The sequence below is a fragment of the Megalobrama amblycephala genome, linkage group LG24, assembly GCF_018812025.1.
Source record: "Megalobrama amblycephala isolate DHTTF-2021 linkage group LG24, ASM1881202v1, whole genome shotgun sequence".
Lineage (NCBI taxonomy): Eukaryota > Metazoa > Chordata > Actinopteri > Cypriniformes > Xenocyprididae > Megalobrama > Megalobrama amblycephala.
Genome location: NC_063067.1, coordinates 3,503,683 through 3,513,756, shown reverse-complemented (window position 1 = coordinate 3,513,756; position 10,074 = coordinate 3,503,683). Strand labels below are relative to the sequence as shown.

Below are 10,074 nucleotides of genomic sequence, written 5' to 3'. Positions count from 1 at the left end.
AGAGGAACTGCAGGACTGGGAACCACACACATTCCAGAGCATTGAGGAGGAAGTGACATCACTCGACCCGTCCCAGTCAGGAATCCTCCATCAGTCAGAACTTACATACCTCTTCCTCCGACTGCAGATGCCTCTGAAGCTCAGCACACTGGCCTGTGTGTTCAGATCCTTCAGTGACACCAGAGACCCGGAGCAGGTACTTCAGTTTTCATCTGAACCTTTGAGAATTACAGCAAATATTGTTATTCAGTTAGTCACTGTACAGTTTCAGGGTTATTTGCATTCAACAAAATGAATTCATCAACACAAGCCATCCAGCATTTAATAAAATCGATCTAGTTTTCTGCAGTGTGTAACAGTGTCTCACAGCAGCCGCCGAGCGAACGCACAGAGTAACATTTTAACATCATTTTCAACACACTCAGATGTATCTAATATGATAAACAGAGCTGTGTTACCTCATACTCATGACCGGAAAAGCGACTGTGTCATAATAAAAGTCCCGCTGCTCATGAGACGTGTGTTGATCAATCGCTCCAGCTCCTCGTTCAGCTCCCACAACCCTCGGTCCTGCTCTGCTTCATACTACAATAACGTTAATAATCGCATCCATGAACATGATTTCTTGCCGAGTCCTGTCCCGATTATTTTCCACCGGCTGTGAGGTGGAAACCACGTGTCCCCAAACTTGGCATCATCAAATGACGCCTTTGTTTTGAATAGGCTTCTAGCGACCTCTAGTGGACAGAAAATTCTCCATATTGCACCTTTAAAATAGTAGAAAAAAACATTTTATATGTGGTTTATTTCAACTTATACTACAGGGCTGAATACTCAAATCTGATTGGTTGTCAAACGTCCTTCCGTTCGTATTACTGTGTCTTTCCGTTATTTGATAGATCAAAATGAAATTGCTGATCCAAACACCCAAATATTTATAAATGAAAATCATGGAAATTGTCAGGGGTTCCTAAACATTTGCATACAACTGTAGAACCGCAAAAGAAACAAAACCCACAGTGACACCGACCAAGCAAATAAATATAGTAAACAATAGGATGAAAACAACAAATTATTGTCATGGTTTTTGCCACAAAATACGTTTTAATAGAGCTGCACGATTTAGATAAATTGAGAATTACAAAGATCGTGATTCTGAACAGACAACTAAACAAAATGTACAAATGTAATTTACTAGAGGTTCAGACAAATGTTAATTGCTGCAGTCTATTTAATGTGTAATTAATCTGAATGAATTTTTTGAGTTTGAGTGAATGATTCAATGACTCACTCATAAATACTTTATTGTTTCATTACTGTGTGAACCAGCATTTTTTGAACGAATCTCTTGAATGAATGACTCAGTGACATATATATATATATATATATATATATATATATATATATATATATATATATATTTTAACAGTCACTTTTCACCACCTACTGGCATAATGATGTAATCGATACAATCGTTATTTGAAACATCAAGTTACTTTCAAAAGGTGATTTACTGTATTTTGATCGCTTCCGTAGACATTGGTGTTTATATCCAAACTATAAATGTTATCTCAGTTCTTCTATGATAATAATATTTGTTACATAGAAATAATGATAATCTGTGGTTGAAAGTGGTTTGTGAAGCTGTTTCATACCTAAACATGACAACTGCTCTCTCTGGATCAGCGGCAGCACGAATGCAGATTTGAATGTTTCGGTGTGATTTTTTTTGTCAAAGTTTTAATAGACATATGCGAGTGAAAGTGATTGTTTTATTATGTGCAGTGCATTGTACTCACCATCACACTTTGCAGGTGCATTATAAAGAACTGCTGCAGTTCATACAGAGAGCCGTGCAAGATGAGAAACCGCAAAGTGTTGAGGTCTGTCACTGAGCCTGATAAAATAGCCAGAATATTATCTTTTCTGCAGTTTTCTGAAATAAAAAAAGATATTTTGAACATGATCCCCGTTAGGCAGAGATCTGGGATGCGTCAGTGGCCAGTACTGACCTGGAATCAGTGATCAGTGTGACTGAAGACCAAAGGGAAACATGGCTTCAGAGGTTCCAGAAGATGGAGATGGCCTTACAAATGTGTGACACCAAAAACACAGGTACAAAACCCATCATAGAAATACTATCTATCTGGTCAAAAGATGCTCATTTTAAAGAAGACCTATTGTGCTTTTTTACATGTTCATCTTTCTTTAGTGTGTAATGTTGCTGTCTGAGCATGAAAAAGCTCTGCAAAGTTCCAATATTTCTCATTTAAATAATTCCCGCCCAAGACATATGCAAAATAAAGGGGCGGGGCCTGGTTGAGTTAGTTAGTAGTGTGTTGAAACTGGCGGTTATAGAAAGGGGTGGGACATTTCCCAAATCGCTTGACCAATCACAACACACTGCTCCAGCCGACCAATCAGAGGATATTGTGCTTATCAGAAGGAGGGGCTTCATAGAGACAGGAACTAAACAGAGCGTTACTGACAGACTGAGAGAAGAGGAGCTGCAACAATGGAGAATATGAGAAAAATAATGCATGAAAACCTGTTCTAGTAGAGCGCAAAAACAAAATCAAGACTTTGTAAAATACATAATATGGCCTCTTTAAAGCAATTTTAAACTGTGATGGATTAAGAAGTGATGGTATTTTGCAAGCTGAAATGATGTTTTCAACACTGTTCTTCAGGTTATGTGGACAGAGATCAAGCCAAACGCCTGATTCTGAACTACAGCCTCATCTTTGATCTGAATCTGAGTCCTCTGAAGGTCAATGAGGTCACACGTAACACTCAGCGAGAGGGCAAAGTTCACCTGGCCTCGGCTCTGCGGCAGCTGAAGGAACTATAAACCTCTTTACACTTTTCTAAAACCAATGCACATACAGTCATCCTCAATAACTGCTGGGAGATATTAACACTGACCCTGTAAAAACGGCTTTTAAATTGAAGTTCCCATTCAGTCAGTCACGTTCGACGTTACGTCGATACTGACGTAATGACGTAATGGGGTCTCGCTAGGGAGCCCAATCACCTCCAAGGATACAAAACAAGCCAATGGGAATTGGCCTGTGAGATTTACATGCCGGGCCCCTCCCCCGGCATCCGGGTATAAATAGGGCCGGCATACTCACCTTCATTCATACTTTTGCTTCGGAGCCGATCGCATCGGATCTGCGCACTTCACCTCTAAAGAGTGAATTTCTAAAAAAAGAGCAAAAAACAGCAATTATAATTGCTATAGGACACGGTCCTAAAAACAGCAATTTTAATTGCTACCTCGCTGTTTTTGTTCTGGTTCTGGTGGCTGCTCGAGTCTCTCCAGCTGGTGGGAAAGGCACGCTCAGCGGTGGGTGTGACGGCGCGCTGCCCACAGGACGGTGCTACACTCATCCCTGGGTGCTTCGGCTGGTGAGGTATACTGAAAGAGCAAGCACGGGCGATCAGCGTCTTTTTCAAGATGTCTTTTTGTCCGTGTGTTTCTGGATGCGGTCGTTTCCTGACCTCCTCTGACGGCCACGACCACTGTCTCACGTGTCTGGGTAGACCGCACACTGAGTCAGCGCTCGTGGATGGTACATGCCCTCACTGCGAGGGCTTGTCCATGTAGGTGTTGAGATCGCGCCTCTCCTTCTTTAACACGGAAGTGAGAGGCCCCTCTGTCACTACCCCAGCGCCGGCGGCTGTAGCGGCCACCGGCCAGGCTAGTGCTCTGGGAGATCTGAGGATCACAGTGGGAGCCACTTCGTCGGGTCCGTCCCCACGAACCTCCCACTCCTCAACAACACCATGTGCCGTTGAGATGCCGTCTGCTGTCGCGGCGCCCTCTTCGGGGGTGCCCCACGTCACTTTCGGCGCTCCGGAAGAGGATCGGATGTCGATCGCTGCATCGGGGAGTGGGCTGAACGGTTCAGAGTCCGACGATGACTCCGAGCTTCCGCCCTCTGGGGCGGTTGCTCAGTCGGAGGCGGACTCTGAGCTGACAGCCATGCTTGCCCGGGCCGCCGTGGGCATCGGGCTCGAGTGGAACCCTCCACCGTGTCCCGAGCGCTCGCGGCTGGAATGACTGGTTTCTGGGGTCGGGGCGTAGCGCTCAGCCGCGTCCCGCCCCAGTGCCGTTCTTCCCGGAGGTGCATGAGGAGCTCCAGAAGACCTGGTTGGCACCTCACACTGCCAGACTTCGGTCTTCTGCCTCCTCCACTCTCACTACCCTCGATGGAGGAGCCGCCAAGGGTTACGTGGACATCCCGCAGGTGGAACGTGCGATTGTGGTGCACTTGTGCCCACAGTCCGCGGCCACCTGGCGGAATCGTCCGCGTCTCCCATCCAAAGCGGGTAAGACCACGGCCGCTCTCGCGGCCAAGGCTTACTCCGCTGCTGGACAGGCGGCTTCTGCCCTGCACGCCATGGCTATTCTGCAGGTCCATCAGGCTAAAGCCCTGAAGGACCTGCACAAGGGTAGTGCTGAACCAGGGTTGCTCCAAGAGCTGCGCGCCGCGACCGACCTCGCCCTCCGGGCGACGAAGGTCACGGCACGCGCCCTGGGTCAAACGATGTCCACCCTGGTGGTCCAGGAACGGCATCTTTGGTTGGACCTGGCTGAGATGAGGGAGGTCGACAAAGCTCGCTTTCTTGATGCTCCCATCTCCCAGGCCGGCCTCTTCGGCGACACCGTCGAGGACTTTGCCCAGCAGTTCTCAGCGGTGCAGAAGCAGAGGGAGGCCATCAAGCACATCTTGCCCAGGCGTGATGATGCCACCAATCCGCCTCGGGCTGTGCCTCCGTCTGCTCCTCGCCTGTGTTGTTTTTTCCTTCTGTTCCGCCGCTGGCCGCAAGCCGCAAACCTCTGGGTCATATAAGAAGGTCTGCGCTGGGGGTGAGCGAGCCTTCGCTCCCTCTCTCTCAGCCACTATTTCCTTCGCCACGGGCAGGGTCTTGGCGCCCCGGGAATGCACTGCCTTCCCACGCCACCCTGCCCACTCTGAGCCATGTGAGTGGACCCCACTCACAGCCCCGACTTCGGGATGCACTGCCTCCCAAGTTGGGCCACAGTGCTCCATGCTGCCCCCCCGTGGGTACTTCTGTTGTCCGGATGGTTCCACTCGTACGGAGCTTGGGGGCGTGGCTACGCCTTCCCAACCCGTCCCGTTGGCTCCTTCGGACAATCAGACTCGGCTACACGATTCAGTTCGCCAGGCGTCCCCCCAGGTTCAGCGGCGTTCTGTTCACCTCGGTGACAGGTCCCAACGCCTCTGTCCTGCGGGCGGAGATTGCGGTTCTTTTGGCGAAGGACGCTATAGAGCCTGTCCCTCAAGCCGAGATGAAGTCTGGGTTTTACAGCCCTTACTTCATAGTACCCATGAAAGGCGGGGGGTTACGACCAATCCTGGATCTGCGTGTCTTGAATCGGGCACTTCACAAGCTCCCGTTCAAGATGCTCACCGTGAAACGCATTCTCACATGCGTTCACGCCCGGGATTGGTTTGCAGCTATAGACCTGAAGGACACGTACTTTCATGTCTCGATCCTTCCTCGACACAGACCGTTCCTACGGTTTGCGTTCGAGGGGCGGGCATATCAGTACAAGGTCCTACCCTTCGGGCTGTCCCTGTCTCCTCGCGTCTTTACCAAAGTCGTAGAGGGGGCCCTTGCCCCGCTCAGGGAAGTGGGCGTTTGCATCCTCAACTACCTCGACGACTGGCTCATTCTGGCCCAGTCCCGAGAGCAGTTGTGCGAACACAGGGACCTGGTGCTCAGTCACCTCAGCCAGTTGGGGCTTCGGGTCAACTGGGAAAAGAGCAAGCTCTGCCCCGTGCAGAGCATCTCTTTTCTCGGTGTGGAGCTGGACTCGGTCAACATGACAGCGCGTCTCACCAACGAGCGTGCACAGTCGGTGCTGAACTGCCTGAACTCGTTCTCGCGGAAAACAGCGGTCCCACTGAAACAATTTCAGAGGCTCCTGGGGCATATGGCATCCGCAGCCGCGGTCACGCCGCTCGGATTGCTCCATATGAGACTGCTCCAGCACTGGCTTCACGACCGAGTCCCGAGGTGGGCATGGCACCGCGGCTCACTCCGTGTGGTCGTCACTCCGGAGTGTCGCCGCACATTCAGCCGTGCAGAGCATCGGTCGGACCTTGCTTTTCTACGGGCCGGGGTGCCCCTAGTACAAGTGTCCAGGCATGTTGTTGTTACAACAGATGCCTCCACCACCGGCTGGGGTGCCATATGCAGTGGCCAGTCGGCGTCGGGCTCCTGGACAGGACCCCATCGCCACTGGCACATCAACTGCCTCGAGTTGCTGGCAGTACTCCTTGCGCTGCGCCAGTTTCGACCGCTGTTGCAGGGCAAGCATGTACTGGTACAGACGGACAACACATCGACGGTAGCGTACAATCAACCATCAGGGTGGTCTGCGCTCCCGTCGCATGTCGCAACTCGCCCGCCATCTCCTCCTGTGGAGTCAGCGCCGACTCAGGTCACTGCGCGCCTCCTACATCCCGGGCGAGCTCAATCGTGCGGCCGACGCGCTCTCACGACAGCTCACGCTCCCGGGGGAATGGAGACTCCACCCCCAGGCGGTCCAGCTGATATGGAGCCGGTTCGGGGAAACACAGGTGGACCTGTTCGCTTCTCGGGAATCCGCCCATTGCCAGTTGTTCTATTCGCTGACCGAGGGGACCCTCGGCACGGATGCACTGGCACACAGCTGGCCCCGGGGCCTACGCAAATATGCGTTTCCCCCAGTGAGCCTCCTTGCACAGACACTGTGCAAGGTCAGGGAGGACGAGGAGCAGGTCTTGCTAGTTGCGCCATACTGGCCCAACCGGACCTGGTTCCCGGAACTCATGCTCCTCACGACAGCCCATCCCTGGCGCATCCCCCTGAGGAAGGACCTCCTTTCTCAGGGGCAGGGCACCATATGGCACCCGCGGCCCGATCTCTGGAACCTCCACGTGTGGTTCCTGGACGGGACGCGGCAGACTTGAGTGGCCTACCGTCCGCGGTAGTCGACACCATCACTTCGGCCAGAGCCCCCTCTACGAGGCGCGCCTATGCCATGAAGTGGAGTCTGTTCGTTGAGTGGTGTTCCTCCCGCCGGGAGGACCCCCGGAAATGCCCGGTCGGTGTTGTGCTTTCCTTCCTTCAAGAGGGTTTGGAACGGAGGCTGTCCCCTTCCACCCTGAAGGTCTATGTGGCCGCCATCGCAGCGCATCACGATGTGCTTGATGGCAAGTCACTAGGAAAGCACGACCTGATCATCAGGTTCCTCAGAGGCGCCAGGAGGTTAAATCCCCCTAGGCCTCACCTCATTCCCTCCTGGGATCTCTCCATCGCCCTCTCGGGCCTTCGGAGAGCTCCCTTCGAGCCCCTCGAGTCAGCTGAGCTGAAACATCTGTCTCTCAAGACAGTGCTCCTGACCACGCTCGCCTCCTTCAAGAGGGTTGGGGACCTGCAAGCATTTTCGGTCAGCGATTCGTGCCTGGAATTCGGGCCGGACTACTCTCACGTGATCTTGAGACCCCGGCCTGGATATGTGTCCAAGGTTCCCACCACTCCCTTCAGGGACCAGGTGGTGAACCTGCAAGCAGTGCCCCCGGAGGAGGCAGACCCAGCCCTTGCGTTGCTGTGTCCCGTTCGTGCCCTGCGCGTTTACGTGGACCGCACGCAGAGCTTCAGAAGCTCTGAGCAGCTCTTTGTCTGTTTTGGAGGTCAGCAGAAGGGAAAGGCTGTCTCCAAACAGAGGTTGGCCCACTGGATAGTGGATGCCGTCGCCTTGGCGTACCAGTCCCAAGGCGAGCCGTGCCCCCTCGGGTTGCGAGCTCACTCCACTCGGGGTGTTGCTTTTTCCTGGGCGTTGGCGCACGGCGCCTCTGTTGCAGACATCTGCAGAGCTGCAGGCTGGGCGACACCGAATACATTCGCGAGGTATTATAACCTCCGAGTGGAACTGGTGTCCACCCGTGTGCTATCTACTCGTAGATAGCCATGGGTGTTCGCTTGCTGTGCCATTTCCCTCGGGAGAGGGAATGCGAGCACTTTTTCCGCTCCTCAGTTCAGTTCCCCGTAACGGCGAACCCTGTGGAGTTCCTCCTGCATCTTGCGGCGGCCAGATGTGGCGGAGGCGTCCGGCGCTAGGTCCAGTACTCGTGTGTATGCCCAGTTGGTCTGCCCTTGTACTGGGCTAGATGCCCATATGCTGTGATTCCCCTCGGGTAATCCCATATGTGTTTGTCCACGGTAAGGTTTCCCTGACGGTAAACCCGTGTCTTTCCCTGGGCCGCTTCGCTTTGCCCCGTCTCTGATTGCTAGTCGTTCCTCCCGGAAGGTAGGACCTACGTCAGAGATCTTCCATATGCGTTACTGTTCTCAGACCAGTCCATATGTGTCCTCCACACGTTACCTCCCTTTGGGCAGGGTGTGGTCTCCGTAGCTTTCCCCTCCTCGGGGGGGAATTCCTGGGCTTACTCTGGGCGCTGGAGGGTTGTGAGTATGGGCCGCACTTGCATTGGCACGCCTCAGCCTGCCAGCACCTGCCTCCCTAACACTCGTAACGTGGTTTAGTTGCTATGGCGTTTTCCACGGGACCCCATTACGTCAGTATCGACGTAACGTCGAACGTGACTGACTGAATGGGAACGTCTAGGTTACTAGTGTAACCCCCGTTCCCAGAAGGAGGGAACGGAGACGTTACGTTCCCCTGCCATAGCTTTGAGCCACCGCTGAGCGGCCAGATACCTGTCTCGGCTCCTCAGCAAAAATATGAATGAAGGTGAGTATGCCGGCCCTATTTATATCCGGATGCCGGGGGAGGGGCCCGGCATGTAAATCTCACAGGCCAATTCCCATTGGCTTGTTTTGTATCCTTGGAGGTGATTGGGCTCCCTAGCGAGACCCCATTACGTCATTACGTCAGTATCGACGTAACGTCTCCGTTCCCTCCTTCTGGGAGCGGGGGTTACACTAGTAACCTAGACGTTTTCCAATATGAAAAACTGGGTGAATCGCATCTAAACTGATACAAGTCATGTTTCATTTAAAAATTATATTTTGTATTAAGAAAATTAATCATATTTTAATACTAATATGGTTACAGTTATTGGTATTAAAATAATGTCACAATAAATAAATAATCTTCATTTTCATATTCATAAGAAAAATCTTATTTCTTGTTTTATTTTTTGATTTTGGTATGAAATGAACCAGGACATTTCTTGGCAGGTTTCATGACATTAACATCCCCCTTACTTTCTGCAGTTTAACTGGTCAACAAAAAATCAAAAACAACAGTTTTTGGTGCTCCAGTGATTTCCGGTCCAGAACTATAACATTCAAGCAAGAAATTAATGCAGAAACAGTAATAAACAGGTGCACATGCATCCCTTGTGATTTATGACAGTCAAAAATTAAGGAATGAAGTGTATTGCATTACTGACAGTTCAACGCAGTGGATATTACTGTGCATTGATGCATCACTAATCCCCATATTAGAGCCCTTCTCAAAACTTCTCTTATGTAATGATTGAAACGAACACAAGAGGGCGAAGTTTTACCCGCAACTCTTACCAATGGTGCCACAACAGCTCTTCTCTGGCATGAGATAACACAAGATAACTAAATAAAGCCAAGACTATGCATGCATTTTGCAGAAGAACATTGTTATGGCTGTGCTTCGGCTCTGCGTGACTGTGTGGATGAATATGACACTTCACAATAAATGATTTCCAACTCTATTAGGGAGCTACATATGACAGTTTATCTGTTCAATAAAACACCTTACTCACCTGATGAGTAATAAAAACACCATATCTGCGTTTTTACAACATTTCAAATCCAAGCCAAGCAAATGTGATGATTATATAAGACAAATCAAACTCTGAATGAACATTGCAGATATAGCATGATTAAACATGTTCAGGGTGTGGAGGATGACCACGTTGTTTATGCCACACCATGGACACTCAAGTCACATGATCTGGTAACTCAACCAGTACATGGACATAAAACACATGCGAGTTTTGGCTCCACCCATAAACCTACAACTGGATGGTGTGCCCTGGTGCAGTTTGACAT

At 50.8% G+C, this 10,074-nt stretch overlaps 1 protein-coding gene across 1 annotated transcript in view; it reads left to right on the top strand.

The window, feature by feature from the left end:
* LOC125260330 (uncharacterized protein C1orf87) overlaps positions 1 to 2,975 on the top strand; it is a 5,125-nt gene extending 2,150 nt beyond the window's left edge. Inside the window, exons 5-8 of the mRNA XM_048178659.1 lie at positions 1 to 196; positions 1,815 to 1,883; positions 1,977 to 2,115; positions 2,691 to 2,975. The exon at positions 1 to 196 is cut by the window's left edge and continues 41 nt beyond it. Of these exons, the coding sequence (XP_048034616.1) occupies positions 1 to 196; positions 1,815 to 1,883; positions 1,977 to 2,115; positions 2,691 to 2,851 (565 nt within the window). The 3' untranslated portion in view covers positions 2,852 to 2,975. The remainder of the gene's footprint in view (positions 197 to 1,814; positions 1,884 to 1,976; positions 2,116 to 2,690) is intronic.
* The last annotated feature ends 7,099 nt before the right edge of the window (positions 2,976 to 10,074 follow it).